The sequence below is a fragment of the Gavia stellata genome, chromosome 12, assembly GCF_030936135.1.
Source record: "Gavia stellata isolate bGavSte3 chromosome 12, bGavSte3.hap2, whole genome shotgun sequence".
NCBI classification, from domain to species: domain Eukaryota; kingdom Metazoa; phylum Chordata; class Aves; order Gaviiformes; family Gaviidae; genus Gavia; species Gavia stellata.
In genome coordinates this window covers 2,258,945-2,282,857 of record NC_082605.1, presented here as the reverse complement: position 1 = coordinate 2,282,857, position 23,913 = coordinate 2,258,945, and the positions used below count along the sequence as shown (strand labels likewise).

General features: G+C 43.4%; 1 protein-coding gene across 1 annotated transcript in view; it reads left to right on the top strand.

Annotated features, from left to right (window-relative positions):
• Positions 1 to 747: 747 nt before the first annotated feature.
• FBLN2 (fibulin 2) overlaps positions 748 to 23,913 on the top strand; it is a 78,636-nt gene continuing 55,470 nt past the window's right edge. Inside the window, exon 1 of the mRNA XM_059823038.1 lies at positions 748 to 2,086. Coding sequence (XP_059679021.1) covers positions 748 to 2,086 — 1,339 coding nt within the window. The remainder of the gene's footprint in view (positions 2,087 to 23,913) is intronic.

Genomic DNA, 23,913 nt, shown 5'->3' with positions numbered 1-23,913 from the left:
CGCAATATACAAAGAAGTTCTATTTTAGCACTGCTGGGGCAAAAAAACCCCTGTCAGTGCCGAAGACTGAAGTGCAAAAGATTGCTAAGCAGGGGAAGGAGGCAGAAAAAACCTCCTCTTATTTTGAGTTAACGTGCATACAGATAAATTCTCACGTCTCAAGGCTAAGTTTTGTCTAAGAAAGATCTTTAAGATTTGGGTCTTTGTAACTAAAACAGAAAGAATAATTATCTTAAACTTACATCTGCAGAGGCAGAACTGTGTATTTACTTATTATCTGCCAAAAAATCTTTCTCCTTTTATCTGGAAAGATTAGCAAAAAGGCATTGAAGTATAAAGGCCTTCTTTTTATTGAAATATATATACATTTTGTGAACAGATTCAAAAGAGAGCAGTCACAACCTTTTTTTCTTTCTTTTTTCTTTCTTTCTTTTTCAGAATGGGGGTGGGGGGGAAGCATGCAACTCCAAACTTAGTGGCTACAATGCTTGGAAGACATTATGATTAATTTTGTACTTAGGTTTCCAGATGTTGGATTTTGTCCCAACTTTTAAAGACCTCTAATGTTTAACAGGATATGTGCGGAGTATAGTCTTTAACAGAGTTTTCTTTCATAACTCTAGGATCTATGAGAAAAGGTAACTCGGGGAAAAAACTGCAGATTCGGAGCTGAATCTACAGCCTTCTAGGAAAAAAACCCAGTAAATGTGCAAGTTTGGACTGGAGCTGTATTTGTTTGGGAAGACTATGGATAGGTACCAGAGCTGGCAGCAGAGCTGTTTGAATGCCATCCTCCTTGTGCTGCTGTGGACCGGCATTTCCCGTGCACAAAGGGACTGCACGGGTGCGGAGTGCCAGCCCCTGGACAACTGCATCGAGGACGTGCTGGAGCCTGGCGAGTGCTGTGCCACATGTCTGCAGCACGGCTGCACGTGCGAAGGCTACCAGTACTACGACTGCGTCAACGTGGGCTTTATCAACGGCAAAGTACCTGAAGGGCAGTCTTACTTTGTGGACTTTGGAAGCACTGAGTGCTCATGCCCCAAGGGAGGAGGCAAGATCAGCTGCCAGTTCATGCTGTGCCCAGAGCTGCCCCCAAACTGCATTGATGCGGTGGTGCCAGCTGACGGGTGTCCTCAGTGTGGGAGAATAGGTTGCCTCCACGAGGGCCAGAAGTATGTAGCAGGGCACACCTTCCACATGCCCCCCTGCAAGGTTTGCCATTGCCCAAACGCTGGTGGTGAGCTGATGTGCTACCAGCTTCCAGACTGTAACACGTTCGCCTTAAACACTGCAAGTCCAATAGATGCTGAAGATAGTGAACCAGAGAGGCACTACGATGATCCGTACAGCTACGACCAGGAGGCACCAGAAGGAGACAACACCCAGGTGGAGTCTCCAAAAAAATACAGGAGTTATTCGTCCCACCTAGAGCGAGAGAGCATCAGCCAAGAGCAAAGCGAGGATTATGACTACTTACCAGCCAGCATTGCTCCTTCAGCTTTGGCTCTGGCCGACTCATCCACCGAGGAAACGGCTGCACCACTCTCTACACCAGTGCCTAAGGCCCCCTCTGAAGTTCGTAGTGCCACAGAAAGAAGTGAGCGAAAGAGGGTGCCCCGCACCACTGCGGCATCCCTCCAGCAAGCGACGCATAAGGAAGCACCGGTAACCACCAGTGCTCCTCCGGAGCACACAACGGCCACCACTGAGACACCCAAGCACCTGGAGGAATTGGAGAGGAGACCAAAGGGGACGCAAGGGGACAAAGAGAGGCATGAGCAAGAAAGAGGCCCCCACTCTAAAATGAAAAAGCATGCCAGAAAAGAAGACCCAGGGAACAGCATGTATCTAGGCTTGAAAGAGGTGAATTTAACTGAGCCGAGTTTGTCAAAATCTTCCCATGAAACGCATGAGGGAAATGCTTTCCCGAAGGTAAAGTTCAGTGCAACAACCTCTCCTCCTGTTGCTCTAAAGGAAGACCGTAGTCAGTCATCCCAAAAGCAGTCACAGACGCTTTATCGTTACCATCCTGAGGAAGATGGGGACCCCAACTCTATTCACGCTAACCCCAGGTTACCAGAAGGTAAGAACTACTTCCAGTGTTGACGTCTAGAGAGCATTTACTCATAATGATGTTGGTGCATGTCCACTGTTCTTTTCTTCTTACTGCTCCACATGGGCATGAAATAAAGCAAAACTCCAGTTACCTTCTTTCATCCTCTTTCAGAAGATGATTTGTGTTTCATTTGACGTAATAGATACCATTTCACTATTGCCTACCTTGCTTTGATTCTGCAGACTGTGGATGGTGTTTTCTGGTATTTTAACTTTATTTCAGATAACGATTTGTTAAACTCCGAACTTTCCCTTCCACTACTTGCTTTTAATTTCTAATGTGATGTTAGAGAAACATCTTACTCTACACAAAAGGATTTAATTAGCTAGCTGCTTGGGTCCTCCAGTTACCAACTGAATGTAATCACATTTGTAGCTTTTGTCTTTTGCTGGGGAGGAAGTGAAACAGTTGTGCTTCTACTACGAAAATATTTACAGCACTTGTTGTAATATTTATCCTATGGTTGAAAGGCTGTCTAAGCTCCTTAGTACAAGAACTTGATAGATACACTCAAACACCCCTGAGGACTAGTAGGGAGAAAAAGGACTGCCTCTTGCTTTGTGTTTTTTGGGGGATGGAGGTTTATGATGTTTATGATCAACTGTGGCAAGTGCCTCTGGATTCCTCTTGACATCTGCAGTGAATGTTGATTATATGCTTTATGCAATGCTCATTACTGTAATGAATGCAAACTTCATCGCTATAAATTAGCACATATACAGCTCATATTTCCAATTCATTTTTCATCAAATCAAGAGTAATATCTCCTTTTTCAAGATATGGCAGAAATGTTCTCATGAGACTCAGACGTATAATACTTGCAGTCTGAGTAGAGAATACTGATTACTCTCTAGACAGTGATATTTCTTCCTGGGTTATCTAGGTAGCCCTTAAACATCTTGAGCTGCCTAGTCCATCTACTCAAGAAGTTTAAGGGAGAGAGGAGGAGAGCAGATTTGGAGCTGAGACTCTAGGTCCCAACACAAACAGCACCTCATGACTGTTTACCAAACAAGATGTATGAGGTCCATGGATGGCGCTGGTAGCCTTTTTTCTTTTTCTTCCACTTCCACTGAATGTTTTCATTGTAAGTGTTGACTTAACAATTAGTGATAGCAGCTATAATCTGAGTCAGACCTTGACTACTTGATTTCACCAAAAAAGCAGATCTGTACAGGCTGTAAAGGAACTACAGAACCTTCTCCAAAAATCAGGAATTTCTCTTGACATGGTTACTGCCAGTGCTCATGCCTAGGGACTGCTGTATTTTCACTTGTTCTGTTGTTTTAATTGATGGGGTTGTGAGTCATGTGAGTAGATCCATATGTTTCAAGTAATAAAACACATACATCTTCTGTCTCTCTGGTGACTCCTGAGCCAGTGATAGAGGGTGAGTGAAGATATTAGTCAGACTTGAAAGAAAAATTAGTTTTGCCTTCAGATATAGAATGAAAACATAAACTTTGTACATGTATTTCTAACTATAAAATGGCATAATCTACCAGAATTGCCAAATAACTTCTTTTCTCCCCTAAAGAACCAGCAGCATGATATAAACTGCACAAATCCCCTAATTTTTAAAAACCTGTGAGGCCGTTTCGCCGTTTCCAAATGAGGCTGCCACTCCTGCAGCGGGGTGGTGCCGCACCTCTGGGTGCAGCTGGGCTTTTCCTCAGAGCCTGCACATGGGCGGCCCCAAGGTGGTGTTCAGGTCCTGTCCAGCTCTTTGGGGTGCGATGAGAGCCAGCCCTCACGCAGGCGCAGTCACTCGTGTCCCAAACCAAGTAGGTGCTCCCAGGCCACTGGTCACACCCTGACCTGCCCGTGGGCTCCCCGAAGCAGCAAGCGCAGGTTCGGCTCAACCAGCCCTCAGCAGGGTGCTGTGAGGTGCAGAGGCCACTGCTCACAGCTCAGGAGGGTGCTTTGGCCACTGTGAATGCTGTGTGATTGCAGAGGGTTGCAGTGGGCAGGGAAGATGCATGCAGCCCAAGGAGCTGGAAGTGGCTAAGCTGCCTCAGAGAGGAGGGCTGGGTTAGGGGATTGTTTGGGGTTTTTGCACTTAATTGAATTTTCCTGGTTTTCTCGTCAATATAGGGATGGATTTTTGTTATTTTGGGTTTTGCCTTCCTTGAAATCATCAATATGGTTATTAACATTTCATCTTAATTGCTTTTTTTCTGGAAACATATATTTATTTAAGTTCCCGAGCCACTGAGAGATACATTCTTGTGACTGTAGGGACATTCTAGATATTTTATTTATATTTTTAGTCTTTCTTTTTCTCCGCAGTTTAGAAAAGTGTAGAAGGCTTCACAGAAACATTTGCTGCCACTAAAAATTCAGCCCAAGTTAGATGGCTATTGCATTTGTTTTTCCTATTAGCTGTATCCTGGCACCACAACTCAGCTGTGGTTGGATCCCTGATGCCTTTGGTTAAAAACTTGGCTTCATTACTTATATTTTATGTATCTCACTTTGGTTTTATATGTAGCTGAGTTTCATCTCCCAAATCTCTGATGGCTCATATGTAATCTAATGGTGAAAACAACGTGGACTACTTTGGTGCTCGGGAAAGGTTGATTTTGTATTTTGATTCTCTTTCTCCTTTTGCGCTTCCTTTTTCATCTGTGTTTCAGTACGACTCTGTGGGGCTGGCACACACTGCTTCCCTTCTCACTGACCAGCAGGTTGGTCCCCAGCGAGGCTGCCTTGGGGTATGTGCTGAGCTCTTCCCCGACCCGGCCCGGGGATGGAAATAACTCTGCATCTAAAAAGCTGCTGTTGTTATACACAAGCATATACAACAAGATGTCATATTGCACTGTATTTTGCATCAGCCAGCTAAGACGATCTACTTAGCGTCTTCAGTCGTGGACTCCAGTGAATTGCCATTTGTTTTGGGAATTCTTTCCCCTCTCCTTTTTTTGGCTGCTCTGAGCTTTTCTGGACCAGCCGTTTTGATACCTGGGTGTTGTGTGAGGCCAGGCCCTCACTGCTGGCTCTCGGGGGCAGCAGCAGCACTCACAGCCCCCAGGATGTGGGTGCTGCTGCCATTGCAGAAATGGGCCCTGTTGCAAACCCACTGCTAAAATGGTGACTTTGGGGAGCTGGTTTCTCCATTTGCAAGGTGGGAAGCGCAGCACCAGCTCTGCAGGTCTGCGTGAGCCCAGGGGATGCTTGCGGCCACCATGTGCTCTGTGCTAGCCCGTAGCACTCCCTGCTGCAGAAACCCTTGTCTTTCACTCCATGTGTGAGTGCGCTTGTTGTAGATCCTGAATATAGACCAAAGAGCAACTTTCTTCAGCAACATACAGACCTATTGAAGTTTCTGTGGCAAATGCTAATTATTCCATTCCTAAAGGAACTGTAAGTGTAAAGTAGAGGTAATTACTCAGCTGAGAAAGTGTACATTAAGTACTTGCACCAAGGGAAGGGATGAGATTGATGAAGACTATTCTCTTTATACAGTCTCTTTCCAAACATTGATCTTACCCTGTCACTTACTGCAACAGCAGCAAGCAGAGGGAGTTTTAATTTCTATATTTCCTATTTCCTCATCCTAAAAATGCCCTGAACAGGGGAGGGTTGAATAAAACATTTTTAAAGATCTTACTGTCAACTTTTGTTATGATTTTCCCACTTTTTTTCCGTTTTGCTATGCTCTGCCAGTAGAGTGCTGTTTCTTGGATAAATGTAACTCAGGTAGCAAACAGCCTCGTGAATGGTTTATGATTTGAGTTCTGGTTTTGGCAGGCTGAATAGCAGTTTGTGTCTAGCTGGACCCATTGTGTTTCAGAATGGAGGTATTTTTCAACTTAAACTCATCCACAGCTTGTGATTTTTTTTTTTAATTTTTTTTTAATCATGGTCATTTTTGGGGATAAGGATAATTGCTCTCCGACTGAAGTAAACTGCACCAAGTAAATATTTGCGAGTCGAGATCAATGGATGTGAGAATGGCATTTATTGCATGTGAATCCTGATCAGGTAGGAGGTACTAGGAGGCTCATTTGTAGTTTCTAAGGATGTAGTTGAGATTTCAACCAGCCCATCTACTGCACATTTGCTGATACTGACACTCATGAAGAAAGATGACCTTGAATTTCTGAACTGAGGACAAACAGGACAAAAGCAGACCTGCAGTGAGGGTTTCCGAGGCGTTCCCTGAGCACACCGAGCCTTTGTCCCTCCTACTGCCACCATAAAATGCACTGGAGGTGGGAGAATGCTATGGATGGTGCTTCAGAAGCACAAACTATTTGCAATTACTTTGTATTTTTTGGTATCAGGTGAAGAGTTCTTTCACAGTTACTTGAATTACCTCAGGCTTAATCCTATGTTGTCTACTTCACAGTTCTCTTTGCAACAGGAAGAAATCAGCTTTGAGCCCTCAAACTAGGAAATGACAGGTCCACTGTCAGCGGGGCCAGTTGGCTTGCCAACGTGACGCCCATCTACAAGAAGGGTCGGAAGGAGGATCCGGGGAACTACAGGCCTGTCAGCCTGACCTCGGTGCCGGGGAAGGTTATGGAGAGGCTCATCTTGAGGGCGCTCACGGGACACGTGCAGGTTACCCAAGGGATCAGGCCCAGCCAGCACGGGTTCATGAAAGGCAGGTCCTGCTTGACCAACCTGATCTCCTTCTATGACCAGGTGACCCGCCTAGTGGATGAGGGGAAGGCTGTTGATGTTGTCTACCTGGACTTCAGCAAAGCCTTTGACACTGTTCCCCACAGTATTCTCCTAGAGAAGCTGGCGGCCTGTGGTTTAGATAGGTACACTCTTCGCTGGGTAAAAAACTGGCTGGATGGCCGAGCCCAGAGGGTTGTGGTGAATGGGGTGAAATCCAGCTGGCAGCCGGTCACAAGCGGAGTCCCCCAGGGCTCGGTTTTGGGACCGGTCTTGTTTAATATCTTCATTGATGATCTGGATGAGGGGATAGAGTGCTCCCTCAGCAAGTTTGCAGATGACACCAAGTTGGGAGGGAGTGTTGATCTGCTTGAGGGTAGGAAGGCTCTGCAGAGGGATCTGGACAGGCTGGATCGATGGGCTGAGGCCAACCGGATGAAGTTCAATAAGGCCAAGTGCCGGGTTCTACACTTCGGCCACAACAACCCCAGGCAACGCTACAGGCTTGGGGATGAGTGGCTGGAAAGTTCCCCTGCAGAAAAGGACCTGGGGGTGTTGATCGACACCCGGCTGAATATGAGCCAGCAGTGTGCCCAGGTGGCCAAGAAGGCCAACGGCATCCTGGCTTGCATCAGAAATGGTGTGGCCAGCAGGAGCAGGGAGGTGATCATGCCTCTGTACTCGGCTCTGGTGAGGCCGCACCTCGAATACTGTGTTCAGTTTTGGGCCCCTCACTACAAGAAGGACATGGAGGTGCTGGAGCGTGTCCAGAGAAGGGCGACGAAGCTGGTGAGGGGTCTGGAACACAAGTCTTATGAGGAGCGGCTGAGCGAGCTGGGGTTGTTTAGCCTGGAGAAGAGGAGGCTGAGGGGAGACCTTATCGCTCTCTACAACTACCTGAAAGGGGGTTGCAGAGAGGTGGGTGTTGGTCTCTTCTCCCAAGTGACTAGTGACAGGACTAGAGGAAATGGCCTCAAGTTGCGACAGGGGAGGTTCAGGCTAGACATTAGGAAAAAGTTCTTCACTGAGAGAGTGGTGAAACACTGGAATAGGCTGCCCAGGGAGGTGGTAGAGTCACCCTCCCTGGAGGTATTCAAGGAGCGTGTGGATGTGGCATTGTGGGATGTAGCTTGATGGACATGGTGCTGTGTGGTGTTGGGTGGGTTGTGGCTTGTTATTGTTGTTGTGTGGCGTGGGTTTTGTGGTTGTGTTGTGTGGTTTTTTTTTTTGGTTTTTTTTTTTTTTTTTTTTTTTTTTTTCCCCCCCCCCAGGTTGGACTCGATGATCTTACAGGTCTTTTCCAACCGTACTGATTCTGTGATTCTGTGATAACTGAGGAATAAAAATAAACCTCAGGAGAGTGGGGGGTGGGGAGAAAAAGCCTCTGGACCAGCAAGTGTGAATCAGCATGAATTACAGCCCCAGGTGACAGTGTTCAATTGTCTCTTTGGTAGTTAAAGTTCTGAGATAGTAAGATTACAGAGGAAGATAGCGTGAATGGGTGTAAGGCAGGCTGAGACAGTTACAGAAAGAGGAAGACTATACTATAAAATTAAGACGTATTTTAAGAGAGAACTGCAAAATAGATCCAGCTGTTCTGACAAAAATAGCATTCATACCTTATTAGGTAGCCGGATGCTAGTTTAGGAGGAAAAAGAAAAAATGCAGCTGTTTCCTAATTAAAAAATGCCATGTATGGTATGCATGGGCTGATCCTCTTATGGCTTCTAGTGCACAACCTCTTCCTAGACCCATTCCCTTGCTCGCCTCAATGCTGTGTCCCCAAGGCCCATGGCCAGGGACTGCCACCGCCTCCTTGTGCAGCTCCACTGGCCCATCTGGTGGTGAAGCCGTGAGCACCTCGTGCAGAGACCTCTCTCAGACCAGCTGGCAGATTTGGGCTGCTGGGCTGCTGCCAACTGGCCCCGCTGACAGTGGACCTGTCATTTCAAGTTTGTGCTGGAGCAGAGCATTGCGGGATGAAGCACGGCTAGGTCTGCCCCTCTGCACGCAAGGTTTGGAAGGAAACCTGCCTGAGGTGCGGTAGTCACCGCAGTTGTGTTTCCCTGTCTTTTGTATTTGTCTTCCTTCCAATATCTAAAAGTGTAAGTAGGGGCTGAGGTTGGACAGGAAGATGAAGGGAACCACTTGTGCTGGGATGGGCCCTCTTGGTACTTTCCGTTTTAACAAGACCAGTGATTTCAAATGTGTGTGCGCTGAACACTGCTTGTGATGTGAATTTGTGAGCAAAGGGTGCAAGGGAAGCAAAAGCCTGCCCCAACCATATGGACAGACTAATTGTCTGCAGACTCTGGAATAAACAGTAGCCAAAGTTATCAAATCTCCAGGCACTGGACTGCCAGATGTGGCCTGGCGTTCTGTTTCCAAAGCTCTTGCTTTCAGTGGATGCAGCATTAGGCCTGTATCAAGTGCTGTATCATAGCCCCACTTGAGGAATTTGAGCACGGATCAGGAGGGCTGATCTAACCTGCCAGACTGGGCATGTAGGCTGCAGCTGAATTTTGAGTATCCAGGCTTGCCCTACCCAGGAGCATACTTTTGGGGTCAGTGTTGATGATTTGGTGTTTGTGTCTAGATGATCTCTCTGGACATGTTGCTGCATGACTGCTGCTTGCCTGTTTGTGTTTTGGGAACTGCTACAGGTCAGACTGCTGCCGCTGGTTTTCCAGCAGGCTGGGCTTCAGCGTGCCTCTTAAAGCTGCGAGCTCTGAATTTGGAGCATTATTCTTTCTTTGCAAGAATTCCCCTGGTGAGCCCAAGCCCTCGTCACTGCAGACCTTCTTCCATTCATCATGTGCATCTCCTTGCTAAAATGGAGATACTAACCAAAGGTCATGAGCTCTTGGTTAATACTTTTGTGTCAGGCTTCTGTACTCTTATAGAGCTTTGTAAGTGGTAGCTGTATATTGAACCAGGAGCTCACGATATTTAGTTAGAGCAAATAGTTTAGAGGATCTTGTCTTAAAGATGTGAAGATCTGTGAAGTGGTGCAAGCACAAGCCTGGTATGCATAACCTATCATAGTCAGATGTATGCAGATTTTTAAGAGCCTAAACATCTTACAGAAATGTTCAGGTCTCGAGGTGTTTTCTTTTTAAACCCCAGTACCTGCCCATCTAGTAACTAGAGATGTTTGAGAATGTGGATTTCTGTCTTCCTGACTTACCCCTAAAATGCAGATAATAGCTCTTATAATGAAGCACACTTCAGTGTGATCTTACGGATAAGGCTATGACTCGCTAGGGACCATGGCAAGCAGATACAATGTGTGGTACAAGGTGGGACAAACACGTATGTTTCTTCAGATCTTGCTAGTCTTGCCTTCATTAAATACACTCTGAAGAGCAAGGTCTTTTTCCCAGCATCTGGTGCAGTGATGTGGTGTAGTCAGATTTCCCATCTGCTGATAGTGCGTTTCATACATTGAGTTCTTTTTGCTGCAGCACATGGACTGTTACTCATGCAGTTGGCTGGAGCTGTATTTTATAAGGAAATTCATTGTGTTAAGTGTTGGCACTAAGGAGAGGTGCAGAGAATGTTTGAAGAAAAAAGTGAAAGCGGATGAAACATTCACACCTGGCTGGGGAATGTATATTGGCAGTATCCGTGTCCCATCCTGTCCTGGAGGAATGCGGCACTGCTGGCGCTGGCACAAGCCCAAAAGGCAGTGTCTTCCTGGGACAGGTTTTCCACAGTGACACTGAACGCAGACTAGGGTTTTCAAGTATCCTTAACTTCATGGGATTTAGTTACCAAGACAGTTTAAATATTATATATTGAAATAATAAATTCAACTGGAGTTGAGCACCTAACTTATGATGGCATCAAAATATTTTTGGAAACCCATCCTGTGTATCTATTTTGTAGAGGTAAACATCGTAATTTTGTGAAAAGCTAGTTCCATCCATGGTTTGCAACAAGAACATTTGATCTCAATTCTGAAATTAAAACGTGCTGGAGACAAACTATGGAAATAAGATGGGAGTTTTCTTGTACAAGTTAATTAACCACTTGAAAAGACAAGGCTGTTGGGCTCACCAGGTTTCTCAAGGGGACTGCATTTGCTGCTATTTATGGTGTGGATCTGAGAGTATTTTTTCGTGTGTGTGTGCATGTTTGATACTTCTTCAGAAAACAGAATTTAAATGAGGCTTCTTTGCAGTAGTGTTTGTAGTATTCTAATCGATCACTGAGGAATTAAAAACGACCCTGAATATAGCTCCTTGTTAGAGAAAGGCAAATATGAGTAGTAATTTCTGATCCAAATTTTGTGAGACAATAACCTTTTGAACAGTTTCAAATATGTAGGCCAAATAAACGTAGCTTTCTAGCATATGCTTACTCATGAAAGGATTTGTAATTTCATTACCCCGGGCCTCACAGCGAGCAATATCTCTTACCTCTTAGGGATTCTTAGGTAACAAGCCAGCAGTAATTGGAGTTTTATAAAGATCCCCTTATGTGTGAGCAGGTTTTATGTTTTATTGACTATTCCCAGTCTGTCTGTGCTGTGCCTGAGATGACCAATTCTCTTCCAAAGCCACCAAAAAGTCCTAAACCGCCATCCCAAAGCACTGGTGGTGTTGGCGCTAAGCCAAAGTCTGAGAGCGGGATAGAGGAAAAAAGTAACTGTGCTATCTTTAGGACCAGCAAACCCCCTCTGCGGGTTTTCCCCTTTCCTGCTTTTGCCTGGGGGGCCAGGGAGCTGCAGTGCCCCCCTGGAGCCACTTTGTCTTTGCTCCGACATTACACGTGGAGTGGCAGTGACTCACCAAGCACATTGCAGTGAATGAATTTGTAAGCAGCAGCATTACACAGCCTCTGGGTCTGCAATTGTTCACTGCCTGGTGGAATTACTGGGTTTCACTCCATCACTGGGCCGCACTGGTGGTGATGGAGTACCTAATTAGGTGGTAGCAGTTGCTAATGCGGTTGCTCTGGGATGTTTCAGGGAGGCAGCCTGGGGAGCACAGGGGTCTCCGGCTAATGGGGGGTACGTGGGCAGCATGCTGAGGCTATGTGTGCACAGCTGCCTTGCCTGCCCCTCTACAGCCTGGTCATGCTGTGTGCTGTTCTGGCTGCAATTTATTCAACCCCTTCATGCACCAAAAAAGGAGCAACTTAGAAAAAGACACGGAACAATAATTCCTTCTCCCTCATGTCTATGAGTGCCTGTTGCTTTTGTGTTGCTGTTGGGAACCGTAAGGGATGCTGATTGCGTTCAGAAGGGCTCAGAGTTGTTTGACTGTAGTTCTGAATTACCAAGTACTAAAACAAATGTTTATGGCTCCAACAACTCGAGGTTTAAAACCTTTTAACAGTATAAACACTTGCTTGAAAGGGGAGGATTTGCATCAGTAACTTTTAAAAGATGTTGTGAAATTTTATGCTTTTGTGAACTGTTGCTCTGTGTATAATATACATCTTAAAAATAATGAAAATCATCAAATGAAACCTTGTAGCCTTACTGTTACCATTCATAGGGCAAGTTCTTACTTGCACCTCCAGTGACCGGTACTGCACAAGTAATAGGTTTGTATACAGTACTGTACACCTTTCCACTAACGTTATTTGAATTGGGCACATGAGTATGTCTCGAGGATAAGTAAGGTAAGTAAGTGCTTATGATAAGCTTTATTTTGTATGAGGTCACTATGTAGAAATTTTATTTCAAGAAGAAGAAATTGCATCTTCTCTCCTGCATTAGCCATCTGTGCTGCACCTTTACCTTCCCTGCTTTTTTTGGCTGTCACTGGACCTCTTTGTGGATTTTTCCCCCCTGCCTCGTTTTCTGCATGTCTCCTCCTTCCCTTTCCATAGCCCTCGAGGAGCCAACTTTAGTGGCTTTGCGCTCTGGGGCATGCTGATAGCTGCAGGTTGGAGGTGGAGTGGCAGCCCCTGACTGCTGCAATGGCTGTGGGTGGCTGCAGCCCAGCATGGGGACTTTGCAGCCCAGCACAGGGTCTTTGTGGCCCAGCACAGTGACTTTGCAGCATGGTGTCAGCCACCAGACATTGAGGACCAGTAGAGGAACTCTTCTGGGAGAGCTGCAGGAAAGAAATGGAGGAAGACATGCCTCCAGTGGTGTTAGGGAAGTCAACAGGGTACCAAAACCCAAATAAACTGAAAAGGCAGTAAGTGCTCAGTACAGGATCATCAGTGAGCACTGTCGAAAAGGGACAGAAGAGTACCAGATGGGAAAAAATGGCATTTGCCATGGATATCATACATAGCCCAAGAAATTTTAAGCCAATTTTATGCAATATATTCTGGTCTAGTATGTCACTGAGATGCTTCTGGTGTATTTTTTTGAGTAATAAGCTCAATAGCACTGTGTGAGGGCTACTGTCTGGCATTGAGCTATAATAGCACTCACCTCCTCCTTGTATTCATTGTGAGCAACAGCATCAGCTCTGTTTGGAGCAGGGGAGCTGGAATTTGACTGGAGCTGGCTCATATGCAGGGAACAGAATTGAGAAGAAAATGAATGAGCTCTTGCAACAAGAACATCTGGCTATACTTCAGTTTCCTTTTCTTCTCACCTCTCACTATTTATATGTTAGTTTCTGTCTGAGTTTTGAAAGACATTGTATGTGCTACTTACTGGAATCATTTTCTGAGCACAAGTTAAATTGATTAATATTATAGAGTTATACATCTTGTATGAAGTGAAGCGTCAAAAGTGCTTCTTGTATTCGTATTCTGTTTGAGACATCCTACAGGGACTTAGGAAACAATTATATTTTGCTGTCAGTGGTTTGTAACGTAGAATTTATTATGCTTAATACCAAACCTACTGTGTGCTGATAGCACATAGCACACGCAAAAGAAATTCCAGAAACACAAACCTTGCTTCAGTGGGGAACAGAATTTCCTGAAAAGCAAACACTGAAATGAAAAGCACGTCATCTTCTCCAGTTAGCTTAGAGGCAATTGCGGATAGCCTTGTCTGCCTGATACAGGCGTGTTTTGGGAGGACGGGTTTTGTAGAAGACTCATGTTCAAACTTGTCCAGTTTGTTATTAAAAAAGTAAAGTTCATTACTCAAAACATAACCTTTTTAATGAAAATGGAGCTTAGTATATATAATGGTCATTTCTTATGACTCTTCCCATAAGGTTAAAAAGCTCTTTGCATTGAACAAGCAGAATGGGGAACTTTCAGCTATTTTAATGTTGTTTAAGGAATCTTTTTTTTTTTTTAATAATGATTCTGAGAAATCACCAGGAGGAGGTCTTTTAGATAAGAATATTAAGTCAATCCATTATCTGCTTGGTGGCATGGAAAGCCTTACGCCCACCCAACAACTCTGCCAAATGCTGTCAGTATTTGGCTATCAGGCTTTCAGTTGATGGCTATTTCTCTCTAAAGCTCAAGTAGACCCAACTGTAATTCTTCAGCTACCTCTATAAAACATCTTGTTTATAGCCTATAAGGAGCTGAAGATTAGTACAGTTCTGCCTCTTATCCAAGAATTCTTCCTCTGCAATGTGCATTAATTTTCCTTGTGTTGGAATCGCCTTGCATGAAACTGCTAGTAGTTTTCATTTCCAGATTCAAAACTCTACAGTATTCTAGCCAAGTGATTTTGTAAGACATTTACTCTGGGAACTGTTTTCATTGAAGATAACATACACTTAAGTAATGTCTCATGTAATAATGATAAAATTTGTACTTTTACTGGTTCTGGATCAAAGTTGATAAGCATTGTTTCAACTCATGGCTTTGAAATAATAAGAAAAGTATAGTAAACTTCAGCAATGACTAGGTTTTACATTAGAAGGTTACATAAATGTTTAAATTCAATCAGCTTGAATTGACTGCGGTCACATGCAAATTGTGGTTTTGCCTGTATCTTTAAGTGAGGTGGAAGATATATATGGAGACTTTCCAAAATCTTGTGCACTGGTCTCAGAAGCTTCGGTTGTTGCATTAAACTAATGAATGTTCTTTACATATATTATTGAAATACAGACTTTTGACTTGCTTGACCTATGGCCCTGGGAAGCAATTTTCCTGGTAGCGTCTGCACTCTTTCTCCTTTGTACTTGGCCCCGGGGACAAGAGGAGCAGGTTTGTACTGTGGCATGACTGAGAATCCATTGTGGGACAGGCAGGGACTCTCACTGCCTTGGTACTAGGTGAAACTAACCAATTGAGATGAAAAAAAAGAGTTCTACTACTGGTTTTCTTATTCTTGATGAATTTAACCAACCAATTAAAATGAATAGGAGCTTTTGTAGTCAACTAGTTACATCTGCTTTTCAGTGTGAAAAATTTGGTATACTGAAAAATTCTGGCATGTGGCAGAGAGGCCAGCTTAGGTTTACTATTTATGCTCGCACTCCTGTACTAAGGTTAAATGCATTTAACACTTTGGGGCTGAAACCAAGCATCCTTTAACCTTCAGTCCTTAGTCCCCATTCTCACTTTGATGAGCGCCGACCTTGCAGAATGCCAGCTCAGTCTGGCAGAACAAACAGCTCATGTGTAAGGTAACATCAGTGACTTCGAAGGTGGAACGCTTCCTCAGCACTGCTGTTTGTTTGCACTCCTTTGAACTATGGGATCTGACCTTTATTAGGTAATATTAAAGTCCCATTTTGGTATGGTGAACAGCTTTACACAGTCTTGAAATCTGACCCTGATATTTCAGAGGGATTGCTCGCTGTTATTCAGCTTTCAAATGGACTCAGTAACATTTCTTGAAAAAAGACTTTGAAGGTCAAATCCTGTCCTGTCAATGCCATATTAACCCCATTAGTTTCAGTAAGGTATACACACTCATTTTAGCTGTATTGCTTCCTCCTATATTACTTTAAAATGGTAAAAAGCAACTGTTAAGCATTAGAAATTCTAAAAATTAAATGCTATCTTTAAGAAAGAACTCCTTACATCTCACATGAACATACAACAAGGCTTTCTTTTGCAGTCACAAAAACCTTATTTTTTTGTCTGTTGTATTTTTTGGTCAAATTCCTCTCCCAGATCTTACAGTTAATTTATAGTAAACAAATACCTCATAAAACGTACGATCATTATACAAATACATTATTATAGCCGTTTGTCTTTTTGTTTGTAAATTCCACAAATTGAATGTCTGAGTAATGGATGTTTATGGAGATGCAGTCGATAGCACTGACTGAGTCCACGGCATGACACGGTGCTGAGGGTCACAAATGAGCCCCTCTTCCCATGGCAGGCAGGAAAGGGCTCGATGCCTACTGATCCGGCATCACAAACCACATTCCTTTAGAAAAAAAGAGCTGGTGCTGATCGATGAATATGCTTCCCCCATCCATGCCTGCGTAATAGAACTGAGATTTAGACTGCTGTGTGATGTGACCCAGGAAAGTCCAGACTCCCCCAGGGAGTTAATCATGCACCTGATCTTAAGTATCTGGATTATGGTCAGTTTTGTAGATGAGTATAGCTCTGTCTTTCAGATATTAGAGAGAGACCAACTAGTTATTTTGCTACTCTATAAACCCAGAGTAGTTGCACTATCTCCTAAATATGTTAGTATGAGAATTGCTGTTGTGTACTGCCTTTATACTAGGTCAGAATACTGCTGTTCTTGGAGCAAATCTTGGCTTACTTTGGTGCAATTGCAACAAAGGTAGGCCCTGGTACTAGCGAAGAAATCTTCACAGCACTTTCATATTTTATATTCTTTAATGGCAAGAAACAAAAATATATATATGCTTCAAGATTAAGGAATTAGTTCATTTCCTGGAAAGCCAGAGGACCACACTGCTGAAACAGTGATTGATTCTATTCTCAGAGATGAACTAGAGAGGTTTTCTAAACCTGACTTGTTTGTTTTGGCTGGCTGTTTGCTGCCACCTTGCTGAGATTTTTCTTTTACTGCTTGAATCTGCTCCAGACTCTTCAGAACTTGAAAATTGCCAAAGCTGATGACAAATAAGAAGGAGCAAATGTTGGTGCAGTGCAAGGAGAACGCAAGTTAGCAACGGGTGTTAAGAGGACTGATATTTCTGGCGTCGTAGCCCGTGGCACACTCAGTACTGTGGGTATGTGCTGCCCTATCTGTGCATTCTCCCAAGAATGGAAAGCAGATTATCTGCTTTCATAACCTGTCTCCTTTTCTCTGTTGCTCTGGCAGTGCTAGTGGTACAATGCAGGTTTGTTCAGCAGTGCCTCTCATGGGACTGAAAAGGTAAAGTTCAGGCTTTATCTATGCCCTATCTTGATCTAATTAGGAGAAGACGCTATGTGCGGGCTCCTGCGGACCAGTTTCAGGGCTTGTCTGTGCATGCAGCTCGTGGAGAGTAAGGAGGCGGCTGTACCTGCATGCATAGATGTGCAGGCTGAGCTACAGTATAGAATTTAAAGTTGATGTTCATTACAGAAGTTACACACAGAGAGCAGCATGCAGGATGAATGCGTAAATACAGCCAACACTGATGTACAGATTGTGTGTGACTGTTGGGTATCAAATGCCTTAGAAAAGGTGCAAAATGACTTCCAGCTGTGTGATAAGTCTGGAAAATGCCTTTATCTTGTTTGCCCTCTTTTTTTCTTATTCCCTGGTAGTAAGGCTTGGTTACTAACTTTCAAACTGCTGAGCACCTTTTAACTACTTGTGTATACTTAAAAAAACCACCTCAATCTGACACTAAAATAGTTCCTAACATGTTCTCTGAATCAGTCTGTCAAGCAGGGGAGAATTCAGTTCTGCAGTAGTGATGGCCATTGCCACAGTTTATGTAATTGAAAATAGACATTTTGTAAGCAGGAGTTTATAAGTGGCAAAATTACTCCACAGGTTTGCATGGTGCTGTAGGAATGCTTGCTAGCTCAATGTAAAGACTTAGCATATAGACAGATAGAAAGTTTATTCATGTCCCTTAAAAGTGTAGTGCTGCAGAGAGCCCCATGGGTTTGGTAGTTGCAGGTCAAGCCATACTGCAAGGTATCCCTGGTGAATCAGGGAGCCTTTGCTTGGGTAACTGAGTTGAGCCCCAAGGCTCAGAAAACCCTCAAAGTAATGCAAAGTATGTCCTGGTTTGCAAAACCAACACAACACAGAAAATGCATTTCTAACTGTAGGTTGATAACAAGAATATGTAAACAGACTTCACGTGGTTTCACATTTAACTGTAACATTTCTCGCAGCTCCGACTTGTCTGGCTTTTTCTTCCGTAATTGCCAGTTATGCAAATTGATTAATTTGACAAATTTCTGCCTTTTGTAGCAAGTCATGTTCAGAGCAAGGAAGAGTGAAATTCTAGTATGCAGTAAAGTTGCTCGTCAAGCGTTGTGCCACACATGCTTGTAAAGGAGGCTAATAAACACTTTACAGCATGGAAATGCCTGCTTTGGACATCACCTACAAAATTAATGAAGGAGTGCTAAATCCTACAACATGTTTCAAATAATCTGATATTTGAGGTTATTTGTAAGGTTGCATCTCCTGGAGTCATGTGGCTGTCCAAAAACATCACTTTTCATTTAAATTTTTTTTTTTTTTTTTTTAAAAAGTAGGAGAGCCACAAGGTCTTCCTTAAAGAGAAAAACTAAATCTCAAGTGTTTAAAAACAAACAACAAACAAAACCCAGCCCCAGCTTGTAAATAGATAGCAAATTAAAAGAATTCAAACATGTCCATGTTACTGTGCAGCCCCTGCTCTGTGGGCAGTGTGGGGTGTGGTGGCAGGGGCCACGGTGGGGTGGCCGTGAGCCTGGGGGGAGCCGGCTTTCCGAGCACCTCTCCTTGTGTGCACCCAGAGCACGTTCATGGGAAGGTCACTGCAGCAAGGAGGAACCGAAGAGGAGCCGGGCAAATTCAGAGTCTGAGAGCCAAATTAAGGCATTTCTCTTGCTGAGACCCACAGAAATCACTAAAAAGGGAAAAATGGAGCCTTGCTGAAATTTTCAGCAAGGGAAGGGAGATTAACTGACAGGTATGTCCCACTTTGTTGCACACTATGAGCTGTTAGAGGAGTGGGTGATGGGGTGGGCTTGGTATTTTTTTCTGCTTTACTTTCACCCTGGAGGCGGCTAAATAGGAATGGTTTAAAATAGTATTGTAGTTGCCATAGATACTTGTCTAAATTGAAAATAGAGCTCTGGACCAAGCTTTTAGTCTGTCCGCCAAAGCAGAACTTGGACCTGAGTGATGAAACCTGAGTGGGTTTGAGGAGTCACGCCGAAGCTTGCGTTGCCACAGTCGGTGATTCAGCCACGCCGCAGAGGATGTGGATGTGTTTGACATCACTGAGCAGCTCCAGCAAGGGTTCACATAGGCCTGGAGATTCTGGGAAGGGAAAAATCCTTCATGCTTCAAACGTTTTCCTCCTTTTTTTTTGCCCCAGGAGGTCTGTAGAGCTCGGAAAAATGCCATGGAATGCTGCTTTCCTGGGACTGGGTTTGATTTTTATTTTTTAAATGTTACTGTGCAACAAAGCAGCAGCAAATTTAAAGTAGTTCAGCTGGATAAAAGCATCCTATTAAGGTAAATTCAGTTTATTTGTCCCAGGAATGTGTGGCACATGTGTGTCTAATTACAGATAAGGCAACTAAGCCTTTCATCTTCTTTCAGTGAAGAAGAATCTGCAAATAAAGTGGAAAATGTTTTGGTGAAGTGTATGAAGGTCTCTTCAAGGATTTGGTTATCACAAATGAGCCCCACTTAAGGGAATTGGAAATGTTTTGCCCTATCGTTCTGCTTTGTGGGTGGCATTGGATGTATTGGGACAATTCCAGCTGACACTGGAAATCCCTCACTTTGAGATAAAAAAATCTGTCATTCTGCCTTTGGAGATTTCTAGTTTCATCTGTCCATTTTTTAGGTGGGGAGGGCAAATCAGTACTGGTCCAGTGAAGATGATGGAGATGCACAGAATACATCAGTTAAGTCTGTCCTGAAAAGTGCATACTTAACATTGTGTTGTATTTCCTCTCCAATTTCTTGCTCAGTAGGTGGTAGAGAATTAGTGCTTAATTACTTGCAGGCTGTGGACAACAACCAGCCCCCTTAAACTGTTTACATTTCTGGGTAAGGCTGGAGCTGAATGTTTTTTGTGGTTCAGTCTTTCTCAAAATCTATGGAAGGCTTTATAGTGCTTGTTTATCTTTTATACCGTATACTGGGATAAATGTTTGTTCCCAAAGAGCTTTTATCTATTAAAAAAACTCCCATTCATCCACGTCTATGTCACATTATGTATGAGAAATCCGATTTATACCATTCAGCTTCCCAGCTTGTGAAAAGGCACAGTCTGTTGTTCAAGAGGCTTGTGCAATTGTGGGAGTTCATAACTGAGCAGAGAATCAGATCCAAGTCTTAAAGGTGGAGCTGGAGTTCTAGACTTGCTTGGATACAAGGAATTAGATCTAGCAAACATCACTTGAATAAAACATTAATTTCCCATTAAAAAACATTATGTTGGTCTGATAATTGTTCCTGTTTTGAGTAATCCTCATTTCCTGCATATCTCTGGTGACTCATCACAGCAGCGATCTCATCCATTCTGCTTTGCAGATGCTCTCAAGCTGTCTATTCCCGATCTGACTCAGCTTCTTTACCATCAGCATCTCTCGTTGCTATTGTGCAGTGAAAACATATGCCTCGCTAAGGACTTCATTCTCCTTCCAGCTTAAAAATGACTGGCACTTCTGACTACGCTTTTAAATTTACCCAAGTTTTACGAAAGTTGTAGGTTAAAAATTCACATTTGATGTTTTCAGGTTGTGTCAAGTCTTGAATCTGCAGCTGAGAAGCCCAGGTTGCAAAAATGTATGCCACTCTCAGCCTCTACCTATAATGGAAACAAATCTTTCTTCCTTTCAGATTTTCTGCGACTGGTTTGCCAGTGTAATAAATTCCCAATGTGATCTGTGCATCCTATAACTTCAATTAAACTTTACTTCAAGGGGTTGTACCACGGATGGGTGGTGCATGGGTCTGTATGGAGTTCGGTGCATGTCAGCTGTCACCTTTGTAACAAGGTTTCAGATTCTGTTACTGACGTTTCTAGGTAAATATAAAGTTTTAAGAAAGGTAATGGGTGGATGGTGTACTAAGCAACAAAACCACAGGATTCAAAGAAATCCTTGTTCAATATACAGCTTCGAGGGCTGCAGTATTCTGAAGTGTTGTGTGCCTCTATGCAGTATGTTCTAGCGCATTTAAATTCAGAGCCCTCAGAGCTGCGGGCCAGTCTCGCGTGATGTTTGTATGTTTGTATTGCTAGTGCGACACATTTCTCAGCTTTGGGGTATACAGCAGAACCTTTTATGACTCTCATTTTGCAATTTGGACTAAAGGAGTGGAAGGTGCGGGTGTCATAAGGGTATAACTCCTGTTAGAATTACCTGGCTGTAAATATGCATTTCAGACTTACCTCTGCTGTTACTTTAAGGCTACAATAAACTTTTGATCCTGAAGCAACACCAAAAGTTTCTGCCAGGAGTCCTGTGGGCGATGAGGATGTATGCAAGGAGGAAGTGAAGGGCTCTTGCACTGATGAGTCTTTCCTTCTTCTCTCAGTATTTCCTCTGCATGTTGGTCCGGGTTACTGGTCAGGAGGTTCATTGTCCAACTCATTAGTAGCATTGAGTCGTACAAGTAAGCTTTCTTTTCCTTTTTAAGTCACGCTCATCCTCCTATGAGCGAAATGGAATCTGATATTTAGTACACAGTGCATTTCAGTGAATAAATAATTTGTTTTGCTTTTCTAGGGCTTTTAGTACTCTAGTTACGCACTCTAAATTGGCACTGCCATTGTACTACTTGGAGTTATCCTCTTGTACCGCAAGATGTACATGCGATTCATAATAGCAGATCATCTTTGCTTTTAATTGACTTTTCCACTATTTGTGCTATTGGCAATTATTAAGTTTCTTAGGTCGTATTTGGGTAAAGGTTTTCTTTCCATACTGAAAACAGGTTCTAGTATTAAAAGTTGCACACTGACAATAGCTTTCACTCAATGACTGATGACAGAGAGAGGAGTTTTGGGACAGTGCCATGCTTCATGTAGTTCTTTAGATATATCTGTCATATGAGGTGGTTACCTCAGCTGTCAGTCTGTTAAGATTACGTAAAGTTTTTAAATTATCTCATCTTTGTATGGCCAAAAAATGATTCAGCCCTCTTGCATATTGTATTACCTCAAGCTGTTGGTATTTATTATGCATGCAATCAAGAAATTAAGAGTCTGAGGCTTGCAAAGATTTATTTAGTAGCATTTAATAGCTATCTGCTTGCTAGTAATTTGGATCAACAGAATGAAAAATTTATTTTTGAATTGTCTTTTAATGTGCAGATAAGCAGGTTTCTCTATCACTCTAAAACTTTGGGTTGTCACTTCAGGGCTGCGTTTTTACAAATGGAAATGGTTATCTCTTGGATAGGAGGCAGGCTGTTGTGGCAGTTTCTGTTGGTTTTAATGGAGCTTGATTTTAAATAACCCTATTAGCTAAAAGAAAAATAAGAAACTTTCACTTTTACTTTAGAGATACTTCTTTTACTGTCTATTTGATACTTGATGCAATTGGTACAGCCAGAATGAACCCCTAAACTATTCCCAACTCTATGAATATCTTCATGTTATTTTTGTCATTGTTTTTGCTATTTGCAGAAACAGTCATGTAAGAAAATTTAAGAATATCTTCATTTTTGAAGGAGTTACATTTATCATAATGGTTTTGAACTTGTTCATCACTGGACCTGTACTTACGACTTGAGTAGGAGAGTTTGTGATCCAAGAAAGCCTCTTGCACAGCAGAGCTCCAGCACTGTGCGAATCCGCCTGGTCCTGCAGCGTTACCAGTGAAATGTCACCATGCCACGGTCAAAAAGAGCACTTGAAGGTCTGTTGAGAGAAATATGAAATAAGTAAAGACAGCGCTGCTTTGCTAAGTGACAGGAAGTTTCGTGGCCGTGCTGCATCTGTGCCCAAGTAAACAAGGGTTTTACGTAGGGTTGGCTCCACTGATGTGCAAGGGTGGCTCTGCCCTGGGTTTCTTCCAGGCTGAGAGGTTTAGTACAGAATCCTGCTACTGAGAGGAGAGGATGGCTTGTGACATTGTAAAACCTGTCTTTGGAAGGGCCCAGGCAGACAGAGATATTTCCTATGTGATAACGATTTCTGTGACTGAAACAGAGGCGGTGTGTCTGTGTGGAAAACAAAAATAGTTTTAGTTAACTAATGAATTAGCTGCAATTTAACTTAATGCTGCTGAAGTTTTCTGAAAGGAAGGAAGGGAACCAAACTGAATTGCAAGGGGTGAATTCAGCGCCTGGGCGCTCCGTGCCTGAGCCTGCTAAGAAGTAAATCAGTGTCGGGTACTTGGAGGTTCTGCTGCAGATCCAGAGAGTATCATCTCCGTTCTGGCCGAACCAGTTCAGTTCAATCGTTCCTTTTGTCAGAGCTTGGAAACTGCTCTGGGAGGGTGGATTTCAAAGTCTAGCAAAGCTGGTTTTCCCCTTCCGGTCTCTAAAATGAGAAAAATGTTTGTGTGTGAGAGAAGGTGTGGATCTACCGATTTTGAAAAGATCAAAGCCTATTTTGCACTTAAATACGGTGTTGCAAGCTGAGTCTCGGGAGGGCGGATATTTCAAAAAATCCTTCAGAGAGCATTTTCGGGTGTCTGCAGTGAGGTCCTGCCTGGCATTAAGCTGGTCCTCCTTGGGGCACCGCAGTCGGGTGCCTCTCTCCGCCTGGGCCAGCCAGCCTCACAGCATTTCCAGGAGCCTGACATCTTTGACATCGCTATCTTTCTGGCAACTTCAACTGGAAGTCTGATGAACAACTTAAAAAATGTATGAGAATGGAAATTGTTATAGGGATATGTAGTGTGCAGTTCTGTGGGGCATTTCTTTTTGACATGAGATATGAAAGTGAAGAAGGCAGAAGAGCAGAGAAGAATCTGTATGCTCTTCCAGTGGCGTCCCATAACAGCATTTAGGGTTTTTCTTTTGCTTTTTCTAATCAGAAATGTAGAACTAAAAGTCACTGCTGATGAGGCCTGTAGGTGACATGTAGACTGAGGCAGCGATGTGTTAACAAGGAGGCTTGCACAAGGCTATGTGGATTGCTTGCACTTTAGCACAGTCAAATGTAGGGTCATTCTCCTAGGCTCCTCGGTCAGGAAGGAAAAAGAAAAAGCTAACT